The 20,870-nt window shown below is 41.6% G+C and overlaps 1 protein-coding gene across 1 annotated transcript; it reads left to right on the top strand.

Moving 5' to 3' along the window:
• Positions 1 to 1,097: 1,097 nt before the first annotated feature.
• Positions 1,098 to 16,956, top strand: LOC306975315 (AN1-type zinc finger protein 3-like). The gene is made up of 6 exons (XM_079572832.1): positions 1,098 to 1,683; positions 7,090 to 7,130; positions 9,011 to 9,304; positions 13,349 to 13,414; positions 13,490 to 13,657; positions 16,372 to 16,956. The coding sequence occupies exons 1-6, from the start codon at positions 1,616 to 1,618 to the stop codon at positions 16,524 to 16,526; spliced, it is 792 nt and encodes a 263-aa protein (XP_079428958.1). The 5' UTR covers positions 1,098 to 1,615; the 3' UTR covers positions 16,527 to 16,956.
• Positions 16,957 to 20,870: the final 3,914 nt, after the last annotated feature.

Genomic DNA, 20,870 nt, shown 5'->3' with positions numbered 1-20,870 from the left:
AAAAAATACAAAAATGTGACAAAAAAATGACAAAAATGTGACAGAAAATGTGATAAAAATGTGACAAAAACATGACAAAAATATGAAAAAAAAAGACAAAAATGTGATAAAAAATTGACGAAAAACTGACCAAAATGTGACAAAAAAATTACAAAAAAAGTTACAAAAAATGAGTTGAATACCCAACAAAAAAATGATGGAAAATAAATAAATCTGATGACGGTTCAGGCGGGAGTTAAGAGGCTAAAACATGTAAAGTTGTTTTGCTTTATTTGTTATTATTGTACTTTTATACGGTTGCTTTATGTGAGAATGGCGTTATTGTCCCCATAGAAAGTTGTGCATGTTTGAAGCATCCTCACTGCACTGTGTCAGGAGCACCAGACTTGAGCCAAAGCACCACCAAAAAAACACAGAATGATATGGCATCTCAAAAAGTAACATGTTTGAGCACATTTCCTGTTTTGATTCATCAACACCAAAAGGAACAGTTTGAAATAGTTTCATCCTGTAAAAGTTGATTATATGCTACTCTGTTCTGGCCTTTTTGACTTGTGAATGTATTTGTTGGCCAATATGGCATATCAGAGTTGGAACCCATATAAATCAATCTAAAAACTGCTGAAACATTCTGCTATTATAAACACACAACTTCAGTCCCATTTCTTGACCAGAGTAGCATGATCTTTATTATGACATAAAGCACAATTTCACTGTCTGGTGTAGTTTTGATTCAAAGGATGCAGGGTGATTCGTTAGAACAAACAGCTCTTTGCAGCCGCCGGGCCAATATTTACTTTTAAAGCCTTGTTTGCATCAGGACTGAATAAATCACACAGAAGTGATCAAAAAGAACCCTCCCTCCGGCCTTTTCCTGCTCCCTTCTCTCGGCTGCCCAACCACGCTTAGCCCTTCAAAACTCGACTTCGGGCCTCCTAACACTGTAAGTGATCAGACAAACCACTCTTTTCCCCGTTTTGTCACAATTTTCGCCTTATTTTCCACCTCCCAGTATTGACATTTGTAGTTTGATGGACGCGTTTCCGGGCCCAGCTCATTGACGTGTTGCTAAACGGGGGTGGTCCCGGGCCTCCTCTGGGGGATGTCCTTCGCGTTTGCGGCTTTATCGCTTCTCCCTGTAACCACCCTTGTATTTAACGCCGAACTTGTTTGTCCCCGACACTTTTCTGACACATATCTGAAGGATTTCGTTGTTTAATTCGACGCCGGACGCCGCCGGACACCCCTGCTTTCCGACGGTTGTAGCGCCCTAACGTCCAGCTGATTACACCGAGGGAGCAGCGTTCAATTATTTCTCCCCGTTTTTCTCCCCCTTTTTTGGAGGCTTTTTGTTCCGACTTTCGTCCTCCAACCGCGGCCGCTTTCCCCCCCCCCCTCGATCCCGCCCCCGGCTTCTCGCAACCCGTGGACTTTTAACCCCGCAGCTGTTTTGTTTGTTGTTTCGCCCCGCAGCTCCGTTTTTGTCGCGGAAAAAGAGCGTAGGCCGCGGTCGAAGCCTCGAGTTTTCCTGACGGGCTCCCCCCGCCCCCTCCCCCCCCCGCTCCCGGAGTAGCAGCAGCAGCGGCGGCGGCAGAAGAAGTAACGTCAACTCGTCATGGGCGACACCAGCGAGCGCAGCAAACCCCCGGGCCTCCCTCCCCGCTGTCCGTGTGGATTCTGGGGGTAAGTTTATCCACACACAGACCCCGATTTGTTATCATTTAATCTCTGCAAAGAAGGAGAAAAAAAAAAAAAACTGGTTCAACTTGTCCACAGCCATTGTTGTTGTTCTCTTGGTACGGGCCAGCGGGGTGGGGGGTTGGGAAGTTTAATAAATAAATCACCTTAAGCTTGAAAAGTCGCCCGGTTTTCGCTGTTTTTTATCAACGTTTAGACTCAGTTTTTGTCACTTTCAACCCCTGACACGGAGATCACATGTTTATACTCGTATTTTAGCCCGATTTGGCAACACAGGAGGTGACGTACCGAGAGACCAAATTGATTTATTGCTAGCAGGTTGCTCTCAAACCCGCTTTTCTGACCTCATCTCGGCGTAAAACTGCACCGAACTGACCCCGCCGGACCTTGAACTCGAACATCTCGGGTATTTGATCGCGATCTGCTCGTTTGAGAGACTATTCGCGTCGCTTTTTGCCCTGACTTGTCAAGTAAGTGTATGTGTGTTGCATACCGGATGTGATAGACTGATGGCTCTCGTGCGAACCCAATAGGAACTCGCCTAGATCCACGAGATACTCCATTAAACAGGGCGATTTTGTAAAGTAAACCAGGCCACAATATGTCGTTTTGGTGATGTTTATGAATGATTAAGTTGCTATTTTAGGTGACTCGAGGAGAAAAGGCGACGTTGAGCTCGGGGGGGCAACGCCTGGGGTGTATGACTTTGGCATGAACTTTTTTACATTTCTGGAGTTCTTCACGAGTTACTCCCAGTTATTTGTGAGTTTCTCGTCATTTCGAGGCCTGAGCAGCCGCTGTGCACGTGTCCGATACCGTGACGCTGGTTTTATTTGTGGAATTAGTATTTACTTTTGCTATGCTATCAACTTTTGCCTCAAGGACAAGGTTACTACTCATTTGCTCATTTTTGATTCTTGTTGCGTCACATCTGTTCTTTAACGTTTTTAAATCAGCAGCATTAGTCGTTTCTTTTGTTGGCATTTGTCTGGAATGAGTTGAGGGGGTTTACTGTAAAGCAAGGCGTTCTGGAGAGAGACGTGCAGGATTTTGTAGCCAAAACAAAACCTAAAGACAATATTTCTCAGTGCAGATTTTAGCCCTAGAACACCATCGCTCAAATTCAAAACACCATCACTAACGCCAGGAGATTTTTACCAGAGATAACACTCCCGATAGAAAGTACTTCATCAAAATACATTAAAATGTGACAGTAAAAGACACATTTGAGTTGAGTTCTTTTATTCTACACTGTCTCGTGTCTTTGCTTACCTGGGCAAAGCTCTCGATTTACCGATCGATCTACGTTCCCACCCTCACCTGTGGTCATGAGATTTGGGTAATGACCGAAAGGACAAGATCATGAATACAAGCGGCCGAAATGAGTTTCCTTCGCAGGGTGGCTGGGGGTGAGGAGCTCAGTTACCCGGGAGGAGCTCGGAGTAGAGTCGCTGCTCCTTCATGTCGAAAGGAGCAGCTGAGGTGGCTCGGGCATCTGTGAAACCTGAGGTGTTCCAGGCATGTCCTAGTGGGACAAGGCCTCGTGGAAGGCCCAGAGCACTGGGACTATGTCTCCGAGCCGGCCTGGTGTCGCCTCGGGGTCAGAACAGCTGGAGGAGGTGTGTGTGGATCGGGAAGTCTCATCTCTGCTGAGACGCTGCCTCCGTGACCCGGATAAAGCGGAAGAAAATGGATGGATGTCTAACAAAATGAAAGAAAAGCATCATGAGGACCATATGAAATGCTCCAAAATTACTGGAAAATTAGGAATTTCAGAACAAAAACATCCTAAAAAAAATAATAATAATGAAGATGGAATATTGTTTTTTGTTCCACCCATTCCTGAGGATTTTAAAGACTTCCCTGGTGAAGGCTCAGGCCCTGTGTAGAATCCACCCGAAACCTACTCCAAAACATGTTTGCAGAGCCGATAGATACTCGGGCTGGGATAAAATATCATATCAGATTTGGATCGCAATACCAAATTGTGATACTTTATCAAGTATCGCAATACTTTCAATACTTGTGTTTGGAGGCATTTTTATCATAAACTCCTTTGTTTTCCAGTAGCAGCACTTTTCTACATTTTGTGTTAATTGAAGTGTTTGAAAAATGCATGAATAGGTTTCTAAACTTTGGCCACATGACCGTTGTCTTTTTACATATTGAATTACTTGTTGAATCGAGATACGTATCGGATCGGCCCCTGAGTATCGTGATACATATCGGACCGTGACATAAGGGGGATCGTCCCAGCCCTAATAGAAACTACATCGATTTATCGTTCATTAAAAACGGATAAACAATACATTTTTGGGCTTGATTTTTATCGTTTGTACATTTATTATTTCTTTCCATTCTTTCTTTGTAAAACTTGGATATTTCACTGAAGCAAATTGAGCTGCCTTATATTTGATGTTCATTGCAGCTTGTGTGGTATTTTAGGATACGATGATACACTTTTAGATTTTTATGCCTGAGAGTCGACAGTATCGTTATAGTCAGTAATATCGTTTATCGCGATACTTTCCTGCCTCAATATATCGAACTTCAAACCTGTTTTGGCCGATTGAGCAGGTGGTTTCCTTGTGTCAGTCTGACAGAGTGGATAGAATTGGAAACACACTTTGGCCTCTCGTTAAGATGTTTGGAAATCTCCCCTGATCTCTCCCTGATTGTGTTGATTACAAAGGGAAAGTCACTGATACGGTATCTGCCCGGGGTTTGACAAGCGGTGTTCCCAGAGCAGACCTGCCTGTTCCTCAGGTGAGCGCCGTGTGTGTGTGTGTAGTCGTGTGTGTAGTTGTGTATACGGGAGATTAGACCTGAGGGAAAGCAGGAGAAGGCGAGCCGAGAGCGACGCCTCCTGCAGTGAAGGTATGCAGGCCGTGATGCTGGACGTTGATTGGATTTGAGGATAAATGAGGTTTTCAAACTGACAGTCCTGTCGCTCCGTTCCCTTCTCGCTCATGTCGTGGACAAACGATACAGCTGAATCATAGGGCTGCACGATATTGAAGTGACTTGCGATCTGCGATACGGCTGTGCAATATCGCGATAACGATATTATTGTGGCATTACACCAAACACAATATGTTCCATTTTTTTCAGCAAATTGTGTCAAAAGAAGACTTAAAAAACACCCAATCAGGACCAAAACAAGGGTAGAATTTAACAAAGCGAGTAAATGTTAAACTAAAACTGAACTTTTACACATGACTTCAATGCATGAGTTTGAGTTTGCAAAAAAAATGGGTGGATCTCAGTCAGATGAGGTCTATGGTAATGTTGTGATATACTGTGGTTTCTCGCGATATGGATATTGCATCAGCTAATATCGCAATACGATATTTTTCGCGATATATTGTGCAGCCCTACTGAATAATATGAGGCAAAAAGACCGAGGAGAATTGTAAAACGCTGGAATTGTCTCTAATCCCAGAAACTGCTCACCCTGTAATGATTGGACTCAGACCCTCAGGCCCCTGACCCTCCCCCAGCCCCGGCCTCACAGTTGTCTCCTCTCGCTGTGACTCGGAGGCACCTGTCCACACCAGGTGCTTCTGCTCCGTCTGCTCACACTCTGAGCCCGGGCCAAACTCAGAGTCACCGCGGCGAAAGTGGATTAAGCCACAGTCGTTTTATCCTAAGGTTCTTTTTACAACTTCTTGCCGAGTATTGTAATGTCTGTGCTCTTGAGAAGAAAATGGTTTTGATTTTTCCGTGTGGAAATGAGGCATTATATTTGTAAAGAGTCTGTATTTGTGGCGACAAAATCTGAATAATGGACAGTCTTTGGACAGGTTTAAATGGTTTACTTTCTGATTAGATACAAAGGTTGTTTTTAGTGGAACAATTACACATTTTGCCCGATTTTTTTATTTAGGCCTGGAAATTGTCCTAAAAATAAACACCTGCTTCATCTGCTGCTGTTCTGTCGAGCTCCTTGGACAGCGATCTAAAGTCTGTCGCAAGGTGGGCTCATGCAAACAAACTAGTGTTGAACACATCCAAAACAAAAAGCTTTATACTGGGATCTAGTTGGAAACTAAAGGAAAACCCACAACTATCAGTGGATGGCACAGGGATCACTCAAGTAGAAGAAACCAAACTTCTCAGTCATTATGGACAGCAGACTTTAAGTGGTCCAAGCATGTTTATCGTACTGTTGTTGTCATGGGAAGAGAATGAGCCGTTATCAGAAGATGTGCAAATTATTTAAGCCAAAATGTTCTTTCTCTGGTGATCAAGACCATTGTTCTGTCCCATTTACATCACTGCCCAGTGGTTTGGTCGTCTCACGTCTCGCGCGACGGTGCTCAAAATATACAAATATTCTAAGGTTACACCAATCTTCAGGCTGGACATTGGTGAAGAATAGACTGCACTTTGCCCTTCTTTGCTTCTTTAAAAGATTCTTGTGTTAAAACTCCCTAAGGTTTTGTATGATGAACTCAGTTGCTCCGTACATAAGTTTAACACAAGAGTAAGTAAATGGTCATTTTACTCTTCCATCATGTAAAACCCAGACTGGACAGAAGGCTGTTCTGTTCAGAGGAATGAAATCCTGGAACTCTCTGCCTAAAGACATTTCTAACATTGCAGACAGAAACATTTTTAAAAAGACTCTGCTGTCACACTGCAACAAATGTTGTAATTGTGTATTTATATTTTTATGCTGTTGTGATCTGGACCCCAGGAAGACTAGCCATTGTCAAGGGCAATGGCTAATGGGGATCTTAATAAACAAACAAACAAGCACTAAGCAACTTTTGATATCAAAATAAAATAGTTGAAATAGTGCGTATTTGAGTTTTCTGTGGCCCAGCGGATGCTTGTTGTGGTTAGCATGCCGCCTGTAGGACGCTCCAGGATCAATATTTTTTTAGGTTTTCAATGCTGATTGAACCGTATCCATGGTTACGTAGACATTCATTCACAAAACCAGCCAGAAACTCAAAAAAAAAAACTGATATAAATTGATCCTGAAGCATCATAGGAGTCACCAAACCGAAGGCGCTAAGGCTAAGCTAATCACCCACACAGCCACCGGGTCACAGAAAGTCAAATACGCACTAATATAACTAATATCAAAGTAGAATCTGTGCAATATCTGAAGAGCCTTTTGCCAAGTCTGAAAAAGTCTAAATTAGCAGAAGCTGTTTATGTAAAGAGATCTTTATGATAATAGCTTTATTTCCATTTCCAAAACAAACATGGCGTCGCATCGATCCGTGGCCTTGTCCAAGTGATAATTAGGGTCAATATCATTTCACAACCCTCAGTTCAAGGCCGGTTTTCCCACGTTCTGGAACTTTTCCACTAAATGATGGTGGATTCTTTTCTAACGCTGACACTGACGCTAACTCCAGTCTCTCTCTCTCTCCTCAGGTCCAGTAAAACCATGAACCTTTGCTCCAAATGTTTCGCCGGTGAGTCCCATCATTAGAGTCATTAGTTTATTAGAGTCCAAGGTTTGGGCCGGGTGATAAAACTGTTCAGTGTTTGTTTGCCGGCTCTATGTATCCTTCCTATAGCCGTTAGCTTTTTCAATTCATTCATTTATCTCTGTAATGCAGCTTAAAATGTGAAGCTAATTTATAGGGCTGAAACGACTAATCTATTAATCGACGACTAATCGATAATTGAAAGAGTCGACAACTATTTTAGTAATCGATTAATCGTTTTCTGGCTCGCACAGACTAAAATGGAGCAAAAATTACCCCAAAAATGTAGTATTAGTGATGAAAACCTACTTTGATTTTATATTTAGGGTCTGTAGTGGTTTTGTACAATGTAAATTTCATGAATAGAGCCTTCGAAAAACATTTCCCTTTAGTTTACTCCATCAACACTTCCTTAAACAGCGCGACTTAAGCTATAATGTGATAAAAAGAATTGACAGGGACATGTATAGAGCACTATAATAAACATGTTAATGCAGTTTATACGTTTAAAAAGTTGATTCGGTGTTTAGTTGTCCTTAAATATAGAGACTGCAGTTACGCGTAAGACCTGAGGTGGCAGTAGTGAGCATGAAATTACCAACTTGCCCTGGCCCTTGTACCTCAGAGTCACTGTCTTGTCCTTTATATAGACATTATTTCAAATCATAGAATGTCAAATGTCAAAGCTGAGGCACCTTTAAAGACTGTTTCTAACCCTCGTACGCACAAGTCCACTTTAACCCCTTAACTCCCACCTGAACCGAGCACATTTTGAAGACAATGATGAAGATGTGACAAAAAAGTGAGAAAACTTTGACAAAAAAGTGATGAAAAATGACGACAAATGACAAAAAATAACAAAAATGTGACAAAAAATAACACAAAAAAAAATAATAATAATTACAAAAAATAACAAAAAAATAACAAAAAAATGACAAAAAAATGACAAAAAAAATGACAAAAAATGACAAAAAAATAACAAAAAAAGACAAAAAATGACAAAAAATAACAAAAAAATGACAAAAAAATAACAAAAAAATGACAAAAAAAGACCAAAAAAACGACAAAAAACAGACAAAAAATAACAAAAAATTACAAAAAAATTATAAAAAATTACAAAAAAATAACCAAAAAATGAAAAAAATGACTAAAAAATGACAAAAAAATAACAAAAAAACGACAAAAAACAGACAAAAAATAACAAAAAATGACAAAAAAATTACAAAAAATTACAAAAAAATTACAAAAAAATGACAAAAAATGACAAAAAAAACCCAAAAAATGACAAAAAATAACTAAAAAATAACAAAAAAATGACAAAAAAAAGACAAAAAAAACGACAAAAAACAGACAAAAAATGACAATAAAAAGGGGACAAAAATTTAACAAAATGACAAAAAAAAAAGACCAAAAAAATGATTAAAAAATGACAAAAAAGTTACAAAATGAGTTGAATACCCCCCAAAAAAGATGGGGAAAAATGTGAGGAAAAAGATCCATTTAGATGAGTTTTGTAGATGGTAAATGGTCTCAACTTATATAGCGTTTTGTAGATCTTAACTTTCAAATGAGGCGTTACACTGGCCTACAGGATTTGGTTAAAGCTCAACTGGAGAAAATGCTCTTGGTTCAGGCGGGAGTTAAGCGGTTAAGAGATCACCTTATCATAATTCAGGAGGTTTTTTTTATGTTTAATGCAGCTCTTAGCTCAAAAACAGACACTTCCTCACTCTCTGCTTCTGAGTGAATCGTCAGAGTGAAGAAGCAGATGATTTAAACGTCTTGAATTGTAATGAAATCCTCCATGTCTAGTTTTCTCCTGGCGTTGGTCTCGTCTCTCACACCGTTCTCTCTCTGTCCCTCAGACGTGGAGAAGAAGCAGCCGGGGGAGGAGTGCAGCTCGAAGCCGCTGCCCGGCTCCGGCAGCGTGGCGTCGGTGTTCAGCCCCGACCCTCCCTCTGGCGCCCCCTCAGGTAGCAGCAGCAACAACAGCAGCAGCAGCAGCAGCAGCAACAACAGCAGCAGCATTACCCAGTCCTTACCCCCCACCGCGCCGTCGCCTTCGCCCCTGCCCTGCCCCGCCTCCGAGGCCCCCGCCCCACAAGAGTCGCCGTTCAGCCCCTCCAGGGAAGAGTCGCCGTTCAGCTCGTCCAGGGAAGGTGAGGCCGGATCCGAATGTTATCACCTGTTAAGCCCCGCCTTAAAGGAACAGGCCACCGTTTTTCCACACGGAGATGTTCTTGCCTGAGTTTAGACGAGTTCATACGTACCTGTCTGGTCTTTGTGCCCCGTGGAAGAGCTATAGGAAGATACTGGGAGGGGCCAAATGCTAACAACATCTTTGGTCTTTTTACGTGACTTTCTCCAGTTCAGCTTCACCCAAATCTAAAAGGTTAAAGAGGAACGGCTCAGTTGAAAGCTAGAAAATTGATCTCAATGGATCTTTTTCCTCGCATTGTCATCGTGTTGCCGTCACTTTTTTGATTTCTTTTCTCATCAGTCTTCGGTCACTTTTTTAATTGCGTTTTCATCACATTTTTCAACGCTTTTTTGTCACGTTTTTGCAATATTTCTGTTATTTTTGTTACATTTTTCATTGAGATTTGGGTAAAGCCAAACTGGAGAAAATAAGTTCTGTTCAGGTGGGGGTTAAGAGGTTAAAAAATCCCAACGTAATGTTAATTTATTTTTCATCTAATCGCTCTAGTGAAACTTACTCGCTCTGTGGCAGCTCCTGTCTCTGCCCCGGTTTCTCCGATCTTTTCTGGCACAGCCTCAAATAAACACGACCACATGGCACCTGGGTCTGGATCCGTATAAAAAAAAAAGAACAATGGTAATGTTGAGCTTTATCCGCCCAAAAAAAACACTGAAGTCAGCAGAGTTTAGGAATCCAGAACATGACCGAGGTGATGGATCGGTAATGCTGCTGTCGGGGGAAAGATACGTCCAATATGAAACAACGTGGAGATAATCCTTCACTGTAAATATCCAACTCAAGGTCATGAACGGCATCATTCACAATAAAGTTTGTCCAAATGTTGGGAAACACAAAGCGAACGCTCCTCTGCTCAGGGACAGAAGGAAAGAGAAAGTCCTGTTACTTTAGAAACACGTTTCTCACTTTGTTCATCAAAACATCTGACAGTTTAGAAAACATAAAACCTAGACTAGATTCTGGCCTAATAATAATATCATTAAAATAATTATGATATTTAATGAGTTGTAAAGTTGACAGTGTTTTGTTCTTTGCAAACGAGTGGAAAAGCTGCTTTTATTTTTTAGAAACAGTGAATGTTTACCAGCTCAAGTATTACAAAGCATTTTAAATACACAAACTAAATATCTGTTGTTTCCTTTCATTCAGTCGATAATTGTGAGTAATTATTCAATCTCAATATTCTTATTATGGGATAAGTTCTTACATTTGTACATCCCACTGTGAAATCAAAAACAACAGTTTGACACTTGGATTTTTGTGACAGTGATTTTCTTTACAGTCCATTTCTATATCGCGTGTTCAAAAACAAGTCTTATTTTTGAGATTTTGTGTTCTTAGAAAGGTCTTAAAAAGTCTTAAATTTGACTTGTCCAACTCTGCAGATGCCCTGTCTCCGGCTCCAGGACAGAATAAAACTGGATGTCAATTATCCCGTTGGAGCCAGGTGCAAATGTATAGCTAAAAAGAAAAGAGTGGGCCTATGATAGAGCCCTGTGGAACGCCATAGGCTAACGGGTAAGCACTGGGCCGGCTGTAAACTGCCATAATCTGAGGTGGAAACGTAGGTGAGAACAGGAGCTGTGTGGGATGTTTGCACAAATCCATCAGAGCGGTGATAAAAACGGTAAACTCCACAGTGATACAGCAGGAACAGACTGTCTGTCCCTCTTTGGCCACTTTTATCCTAATCAAACAGATAACACATGAAGAAGTGGGAAGCTATGGAAACAAGAAGCGAAACGGCTGCCACTGTTCCACCTTTGATGTGAGACGTGTCCTCGTGTCCACCCTCTGCCCTGTGGACTCTCAAATATTAAATCACAGAGGAAGTGACCAAACCACACTGTGAGGGAGTGAAATGAAGGCACTCCAGCCCCATGGGAAGTTGTTCCTGCGACAAAAACAAAAAAACAACTGCTCACATTTCTGACTACGCTTGTCTTGACAACAGTGTTTCATCAAGTAATTAATTACAGCCGAACAAGCTCAATAATCTGGTGGATTTGCCTCATTACCCGCATCACTGGACTTTAATGCTGAAGTTTCGCATCAGTAACGAGTGATGGAAACAAAGCCTTTTGCATTAAAACCCTTCATTTGCATAAACAGTTGATCCGCTCGCTCGAGGTGGTTTTGGATTTATGTGAATAAGCAGATAAAAAGACATGACTGCTGGGGGAGGCGACCTTTTGACTGGAGAGACCGAAGAGAAGAAATAAAGAAACTAATCCTTTACTGTATAAAACATTCCCCAGATGTGCAGGAGCTCAAATAACTTGTGGTCACATGTTTTATATAGTACTTTGGGCACTCAAAGTACTTTACATCAAGGATCCAGTCACCCATTCACTCTCATTCATACACCAGTGTGCTCAGACACTGGAGGAGAGGAGGGTGAAGTGTCTTGCTCAAGGACACAATGACAGTGCGCACCTGCGGGATTCAAACCCCAGACCCTCTGGTCACAGACGACCCGCTCTCTCTGCGCCCTTTAGCTCCGCTTTTAGCCACATTTATTCATAGCATCACAGGTACAAATGTGTTCTGCAATATTCTTCAGAAGTATAAATTATTACAGGAACAGTTACAGACTGAGATATGTTCTTACCTGAGCTTAGACGAGTTCATGTGTACCTGTCTGGTCTTCACTTGTGCCCTCAGTCACGTAAACACAGACGGCGTTAGCATTTAGCCTCTCCTCCTCTATAGCTCCAAACCAGGTGAAGATAGAAGCGACCAAGCTCTTCTACGTTTCCCTACTTAAATATGGCTACATCCACACAATAATATCTTCACTTTACTGCGCGGATGTCGAACTACTCCTGGTATTATTACGCCTTACAATATAGTTCCCTTTTTATCCACTAAGAAAATCCACATTGTTTAATTTTGTGTAATTATACTTTATCGTGTAACACTTCCTGTTCCCATATTAGCTCATATTAGCTAACTTACTGAACTTAAAACCATTAAAGTATTCACTTCTCGATACCAAGTCTTGGCTGAAATCGAAACAGAATTGTGGCCATTTGTAAATATCACTGAGTGTGTGAATGATTTTCATGATATTCTAATCATATGACGAGCTCTTCAAGTTAAACTGTGAAACTAATATAACAGACTCATTACATGAACAAGAACTTGGAGCCACAATTGATCTAAGACGACACATTTGTGATTAAAATGAGATTCATCCTTGTTTAGCAGCTTTATGGTATGAAGGACAACAGATAACGACTCTTTGTTGCTAGCGGCACATCATATGTACAGCCTTTATTTATTATCAATTTAATTATTATGGCACAGCTTGTAAAATATCCCAAATAAAAAACTCATAAAATTAGAATATTTTTTAAAATGGACTGTAAATAATCATGAAAATTAAAACAAAGGCTTTACATGGATCACTTTGCATAATGAGTCAATATCATGTCAAGTAAATGCACTTTTTCATGCTATTCTAGTTATATGACGAGCACCTGTATACGGTGTGTATATATATAGGAACGTTTAATGTATAGAAAGGCCCAACCAGGGACTTAGTACAAAACAAGCTGATGCAAAAAGAGTTCAAAGCTAGGGCTAATTTTCAACCTATGTTCAAATACAATGTCCATGTCAAATAAATAAGAATCTAATCCTGAAATGAATGTGGTTAACAGAGAAAGAGTGCGCCCTCTGCTGGGTAAACGCTGCACTTCGTCAGACTGCTGCTGATGTCAGAGACCAGGATGTGGGCGAGGGTGTTAGTCTTGTCAATCGGTTGTCGGTCGTTTGGTTTTGGATGCAGTTTGATCACATTTGCACCGATCATTTCATAGATTTTGCGGTTTGGGGTTAAGTTACTCATGGGTCACACTTGCTCCTCAGCGTCCTCCCCACCGTCTCTCCTCTTCTGATCCTCACCGGACTCCTCTGTCCTCAAACCATGGAGCTGTTCATGTTTAATGTCCCAGTTTCATTCCTGTCTCTTCTCTTTCAGGAGCGTCGTCCACAGACACAGCCCAGGGCACTCTCTGCACACCCACAAAACGCCCCAGAGAATCGGGTAAAGCTCCGCCCCCCTCCCTCCCTCTCGCCGCCCTCCTCCTCTCTGGTGTTTAACCTCCTCTCGTCTCCGCAGCCTCGGGCACCGACGGCGAGGAGACCCCAGAGAAGCGCTCTCGGACGGAGGACAAGGACGACGCCTCGGAGGGAAGCTCCACCCCCAAACAGAAGAACCGCAGGCGCTGCTTCCGCTGCCAGACCAAACTGGAGCTGGTGCAGCAGGAGCTCGGGTCCTGTCGCTGTGGTCAGTATCTGCCTCTGCGCTTTAGTCCTGCAGGGGGCGATGTCTCATCCAAGCAGCAGGGGGAGCAATGGAGCAAATACAACAAGCCTAAAAGCAGAAACCAATAGTCACCATAACTAAAATGGAAGTTTGATGTGTTCTGGCAGGAAACTATAGCGATAAACGATTTTATTGAAGAACTTTTAATGCCACAGAAGCAAAGTCTAAAGCTTAAAAATGACAGTGAAGCTTTGTTCGAAAAGGACTTGATCGTAAAACTGTGGATCATACAGCCTTTCCCAAAGTCCGGAGTGTTTCTGCCCCCGTTCCCAGGCCAAGATCACATGGGGGCTCCCAAAATATCGAGACTATTCAAAAGAATTGAAAATGTTTTTAAATCAAAGCAGAACTAAGTAACTTGTTAATAAATCATTCCCGTAGTCCAGGGGAGGCAGGTTTGCTCGGTGTAGGGCCGTTTTTCTTCACTGTCCAAATACCAAGGGCCGGACCCTAGAAGTAAAGCATCACTTTCTACAAATAACAGTGTTACACATCATGTCTGACCGTTTTTCACATTTCAAGAGCATTTTAACTTCTTAACCCCCACCTGAACCGAGCACATTTTCTCTAATTCGGCGGCTTCACTCAAATCTAAAAGCTTCTTGAATAATAACAAAGAAAATCCTACAGAAAAGCCACAGAAAAGGGACAAAAGGTGAAGAAAATGCAACCAAACCGACACAAAAAAGTGACAACATGACAAAAAAAGCATCAAAAATGTTATAAAAACGCTGCGACAATGCAACAAAAACGTTACGATCAGTTTTACAGGTCTTAGCTTTCAAATGAGGTGTTACACTGGCCAAGCTCTCCAGTTGAGAAGCTTTAGATTTGAGTAAAGCCGAAATGGAGATAATGCGCTTGGCTAGAGTGGGGGATAAGAGGTTTCTAACAGGCATTTGATCTCTGATTCATAATAATATTCCTCAAAATCATCTTGAGGGCCGGAGGCTTCATGGTGGAGGGCCGGATTTGGCCCCCGGGCCTGACGTTGCCTACCACTGGCGTAGTCCCTCTGGGGGTAACACAAGTGTTAATGGGATGACTGGGGGGGGTCTTTCATCTCCCCCTGGTGTATCTGTCCAGAAAACCACAATTGCAGCTTTCCCTACTCCGACCCGGAGGCGCAATACAATACATCTCTGACGTTTATAACAAACCAAACCGTCAGTAGAAAATGGAGCACGTTATGGTTATTTAAAAAGTACATGCGCCATAAAACACAATGTTACGAGTTGCCCCGTGGCAAGATGGCCGCCGCGTGTGGACGTCGACCTCCATTCGCCAGCACCTTGTACGAGACATCGAGCCTTTATTATATGATAAAAACATATCCATTGTGTAATTGGATGAACAATATTACTCTGTCAACGCAACATGCTACGACACCTGCAGTTTATTTTATGAAACAGAACGACTGTTTTGGCACTTTTACAGGCATTTTATTTGACATTTAAATTAAAATTAAAACTATCATCAAAAAAACGAAACAAAAAAAACCTCTCCAGCGTGAGCTCAAAGACGCCGACAGTAGGTCAGAGCCCGGTGTCCGAAGCGCCAGCAGATTGAGTGACGACATCTGCTAAAAGTTCAATAAACTCCGGGAATGATGTATTTTTGCGACCAAACTCAGAGACAGTGGAATATTTATGGATAAATACGAGTCAGATACTTTATATTTAATATGGATTTTACATGAATGGCTTGGATTATTCGAGAGGAAGCTATCGGTCATTTAACAGCTCCAGCTAAAGGTTAGCAGCTAACGTTAGCATCTTTTCACTGTAACCGTTTATATTTAGGTCGTTTATTCATGAGAAACACAAAGACTCGACTGAAACAGCTGATTTACTTCAGTCGTGTTTAGTTCAAAGACCTGTCGCTGTCAGGCTCTTCTCCCACTCTCGCAATGCATTGTGGTCTATATTGACCCGTTCAGTGACCATCGATGCTCACTACTTTTCGAGATGCATTGTGGGAAATTTCGAGTGCCCTACTTTTTTCTCTCTGGACATTCGGACACCCCTACAACATGTGACCACTATATAGTCACTATAGTCACTATATAGTCACTATATAGTCACTATATAGTCACTATATAGCACTATATAGTCACTATATAGTGACTATATAGGGGATAGTGCGGACATTCGGACACAGCCAATGCTTGTGGGAAAATAAGTTAAAGCAATACATTTTAACAAATACAAATCCTTTTCAAACTCACTATAATTCAGTGTAGATGAGCTTTGGGAGCCCCCGAACCCCACTTTTGGAATCACTGGTCGAGCACAACAAAGTGAGCTTAAACACTTTGGTAAAAAGGTCCCGCAGATTGAACGTTGCTCCACAGCGCCACCCGTCGGTCACTCCCGATAGTGACCGGTTTCCTTTTTAAAGCAGTGAAACCTGCAGGAGGCGCCTCCACAGAATCGAACTTTCCCGCCTTCGTTCTCTTCAAACGGACGTCTCGAGAGTCCCACACAGGAATGACCTGAATAAACTCTTGCTTTTTGTTTCTGCTTTTAACTCTTCTGTATGTATTGTCACACTTTTTCACCCCAGATCATACAAGCGGGTGGACAGCGTTCATCCCACAGTGGGTAGTTTTAGGTTGACCAGACAAATCCCGCGTCTAACCTGGTCTCTGTCCCCCCGTATCTGTCCCGCCGCAGGCTACGTCTTCTGCATGCTGCACCGCCTCCCGGAGCAGCACGACTGCCTGTTCGACCACCTGGGCCGCGGACGCGAGGAGGCCGTGCTCAAGATGGTGAAGCTGGACCGCAAGGTGGGCCGGTCCTGCCAGCGCATCGGCGAGGAGTGCTCCTGATCCCCCGGCGGCCATTTTGAACACGGAGGAGCGAGCTCTGAGGAGGGGGAGGGGCTGACATTAAACAAACTCTGAAAAGCATTATGACTCGGGAAAGACTGTGTGTGGTTTAAAAAACAAAAAACAAAAAAAAGAATAAGGCGAGAGTTGTGCCGTTTGTAAAAGGATTTATCGGAAGAAGCATGCTGCGGATCCCCGGGGGAAAAACTACAAAAATGGCGGATACTTCACACTTTATTCGATCGGTTTGTTCGGCTTCAGCGAATTGCGTTTTAGAGTTCGGTTTAAGTTCAGGCATCGTGGAGCTAAACACGGCACGAGTGGACGACCCGGGGGAAAACTACAAAAATGGCGGACGTCTCACGGTTTGTGGAGGCAAGAGGCAAACCCAGGAAAACCGCCGAAATCGTCACTAATGTTTGAAATTCTTTAGATAAAAATGCACTTGGGGGTTATATTTTCAGAGGCGAGCTGAATCAGAAATGCACAACCCTAAAAACTACAAAAATGGCGGAGGTGGGTGAGATTTATGTTGAAATGAACACAAGTAAGTCCCCGTTTATCTGGAAAGGGGTGGTTGGGGAAAACTCCAAACATGGCAGACACCTTTTGTAGTTTCTGGTCGGCAAAGAAAGCGTTTGGAGCTAAATTTACACAACATGTCTGGACCCAATTCTGATTAGAGAACTACAAAAATGGCCGACTTTTTTCTTGTACATTGTAGAAAAAACCCTTTTACTTGTTTTCAGCCGAGGTAAGAGCGGTTGAATTGATACCTTAAATGTTCAAGTAAAAAAAAAAACTACAAAAATGGCCGCCCGTTTTCAAGCACCCACATTATCGCCGTTCTTTGGGGGTTTTAAACCAAGACGACGCTTCTTGCCTCTTCCCAGATAATTCTTGGCCCCAAATTTGTAGAAACCCCCTCCTAAAACCCCCCCAATCTCTTCTCCATTTTTGCTTCCAACTTCCCGAATGGTACTGATGTTTTTTGTATCCGTATTAATAGCGGACTTTCGCCATGTTGAAAAGTACTCCTCCAATCTTGCTCTTCAAGTCAAACCTTCCCATCTTATTTATTTTATGTTATTTACTTGGAAACGCTCATTTTGTTTTTGGAAATTGTGATTGTGTTGCAAATTGAGAGCGAGCCGAGGCATCGATTGTGCGTAAAGTCGGAATCTTTAAAGCATAAACGTGCGAACAGATGATTTTGAAGCCGCCCTCGTCTTAATCGCAGGAGCTCGGGGCGGCTTTAACGCAGACATTGGACAAAAGCTTTCAATAAAGTCAAAATATGTATAAAGAAAGTTATTTAAAACGTGGCTTTGTAAAGAGAATTAATTACTATGTAATGCTCCAGATTCCTTTAAATGTCTTCAATCGATGCCTGGTTTGTTTATTATATTTAGTTGAAAAATACATGTTTATTTTATTAGGTTCCTACGAAATCAATATAGATAAAGCTACCCTCAAAACCAATTTAAAGTAATCATTTGTAAGTTTCTTTTTCTAAGCATTTTTAAGTTGAAATCGACAATGGACACACAGCGTGATTTTGAATGAGAAAAGTGAATAACCTGTTGAATGATGTTTATATTTCATTAGATTTTTTGTTTTTCGCTGCATCTACATCCTGGACCTCTCGGATTTCGCCGCCAATCTTCCAAATAATCACCTTTCTTTTCGTTTTGGGGACGTTCCGACGGTGATTTTCTTTCCTCATCCTCCAGTCTTTCAGAAAGGCGGGTCTGGGACCGGCACTTTTTTTTCCTTTTTCTCCACGTTTTTAAAAAGTTCAAACTATGCGAATCCTCGCCTCGGCGCAGCAGCAGGAGGAGGACTTTTGATATTTTTGCGACGGGAAGAGAGAAGTAGTTGTTCCTTTTTTTTGGAGTGCGTGATGCAAATGATGTTTCTGTACCTTTTTAAAAAGACAAAATTATTTAACCTCTTATTGTTTTGAGTTAACACTTAGCATAGAGCGGCTTATTTAGTTTCATGTGTAAAAGATCCTGTCCTCCTATTTACTTTCATTTTAACATGTTCCATTGTTCGGCGAGGAATAAACTGGATTAGAGGAGCCGCTGCGTCTGCTGTGCTTTGTTTCTTTGCTTTTATAATCTACCCTTTAAACTGTGACATTTCAATGTAGTTCCATCTTTCAGGTTTAGAGCCTTTAACCCCTTAACTCCCATCTGAACCGAGCACATTTTCTCCAGTTTGGCTTTACCCCATTCCAAAAGCTTCTGGAAAAAAGCAACAAAACTGAGACGAAAACAATGATGGAAATGGGACAAAAAAGTGAGAAAACATTGGTAAAAAAGTGACGAAAAATGGATGAAAAAGTGGCAAAAATGTCACAAGAAATTGACAAAAAATGGAAGAAAAAATGACAAAAAGTGACAAAAAAATTACAAAAATTGGATTAAAAAATGACAAAAATCTGATAAAAAATCAACGAAAATGTGACAAATTGATAAAAAATGGACGAAGAAATGACACAAATGTGACAAAAAAATTACAAAAATGTGACAAAAAATGTGATTAAAAATTGACTAAAAATGACAAAAAATTGACGAAAAACTGACAGAAATGTGACCAAAAAATTACAAAACATTTATAAAAAAAAAAGTGACAAAAAAATACCAAAAATTGACGAAAAAATGACAAAAATTGGACGAAAAAATGACAAAAATGAGTTGAATATCCAACAAAAAAATTATGGAAAAAAAAATCTGACGTGAGGAAAAATATCCTCTCGGTTCAGGCGGGAGTTAAGAGGTTAAAGGGATAGTCTGTAAGTTTGCAAAGTGAGGCGAGCAGAACTTTCAAAAGTAAATCCTCAAGCTCCTCCCCCTCCCTCCTGATTGGACCGGACAGGCTGGTTCACGGGAAAACCTCGCCTCATTGGTCAAAGCGGGAGGATACTACACTCTGATTAGTTGCTGAGATATGCTGAGAAAATGAATATATTATTACTCACCTTTACATCAAAATGTAAAACCAGGTGGTTGGTTTTACACATTTTAAAGATCTAAACTTCCAGACGATCACTTTAACATGACTCGATCACAGGGTTCATGAGCTCGTCTCCACCTGCAGGGTCACGTTTCAGAGTCACAGAAACGTGAGAAAACACTCCTTTAACCGAGCACGTCTTCTCCAGTTCAGCTTTACCCAAACCTAAAAGCTTCTTGACTGCAGTGCAACGCCTCATTTGAAAGCTAAGACCTACAGACCTTTCATTGTCGTCACTTTTGCTGCTTTTTCTTCCTCAGTTACATCTGGTTTTGATGTTTTTAGATTTGGGTAAAGTCGAACTGGAGGAAATGTGCTCGGTTAAGGCGGGGGTTAAGGGGTGAAAGCCTTTGACTCTGCTGGATTCTAATATTCACCGGGGGCGGACTGGCCATGTGTCCATTCTGGAAGAGCACAGAGGGGCCACCGGTCCCGCCTCTCACTTTACCTCACCCTTACCCCCGGGCCAAACCGGGCTTTACCCAAATCTAAAAGCTTAACCTCTTACCACCCGCCTAAACCGAATGCATTCTCTCCTCTTTGGGCCTGAGTAACGCCTCGCTTGAAAGACCCACAAAACTGATCTTTTTACTCACGTTATTGTCACTTTTTTTGTCGAGTTTTTCTCTTTTTATCACTGTTTCTCTATTTATCACATTATTGCCACATTTTTGTCCCTTTTTTGTTGGGTATTTGTCCCTTTTTTTTTTTCATCACTTTTGTGTCACTTTCTTGCTCCTCTTTTGTCACTTTTTTTTGTCACATTTTTGTCACTTTTTAAAACATTTTTGTTTTTTTTACTCGCGCTTTTTCCCCCCCAAGGAGCTTTTAGATTTGGTTAAAATGTGATTGGTTCAGGTGGGAGTGAAGAGGTTAAAAGAAAAGCATCCAAAAACAAAAATGTGCTGGATAAGCCACAAAAAAGTGACACAAAAAAAACCCAACAAAATGTGACGAAAACGTGACGACAAAAGCAATGAAAAAAGTGATAAAAAAAAACCAACAATGACATGAAAGACCCCCGGAAACACAAGGAAAAAGTGACAAAAAAAGTGACAAAAACGCGCCAAAAAGCCACAAAAAAGTAATGAAAAAGCAACAAAAACATGACAAAAATGCAGCGACGTGACAAAAAGTTACCATCACTTTTCTTGATTTTAGCTTTCAAATGAGACGTTACAGTGTTGCTCTCCAGTCAAGAAGCTTTTAGATTTGGGCAAAGCCGAACTGGAGAAAATGCTCTCGGTTAAGGCGGGGGGTCAGAGGTTAATATGTATTTGTGGAAGTGTCACATTTACGCTAATTTGGGCCAGGCCGACCAGA

Source organism: Gobius niger (genome assembly GCF_951799975.1).
Source record: "Gobius niger genome assembly, chromosome: 15".
In the NCBI taxonomy this organism is placed as follows: Eukaryota; Metazoa; Chordata; class Actinopteri; order Gobiiformes; family Gobiidae; genus Gobius; species Gobius niger.
Note: the sequence above shows the minus strand (reverse complement) of the source record. Positions and strands in the feature narration are given on the sequence as shown.

Coding starts and splice junctions, on each gene's coding strand:
- LOC306975315 (XM_079572832.1), top strand. CDS start 1,616: ATGGGCGACACCAGCGAGCGCAGCAAACCCCCGGGCCTCCCTCCCCGC. Junction 1,684..7,089: donor TGTCCGTGTGGATTCTGGGG/GTAAGTTTATCC, acceptor CTCTCTCCTCAG/GTCCAGTAAAACCATGAACC. Junction 7,131..9,010: donor TTGCTCCAAATGTTTCGCCG/GTGAGTCCCATC, acceptor TCTGTCCCTCAG/ACGTGGAGAAGAAGCAGCCG.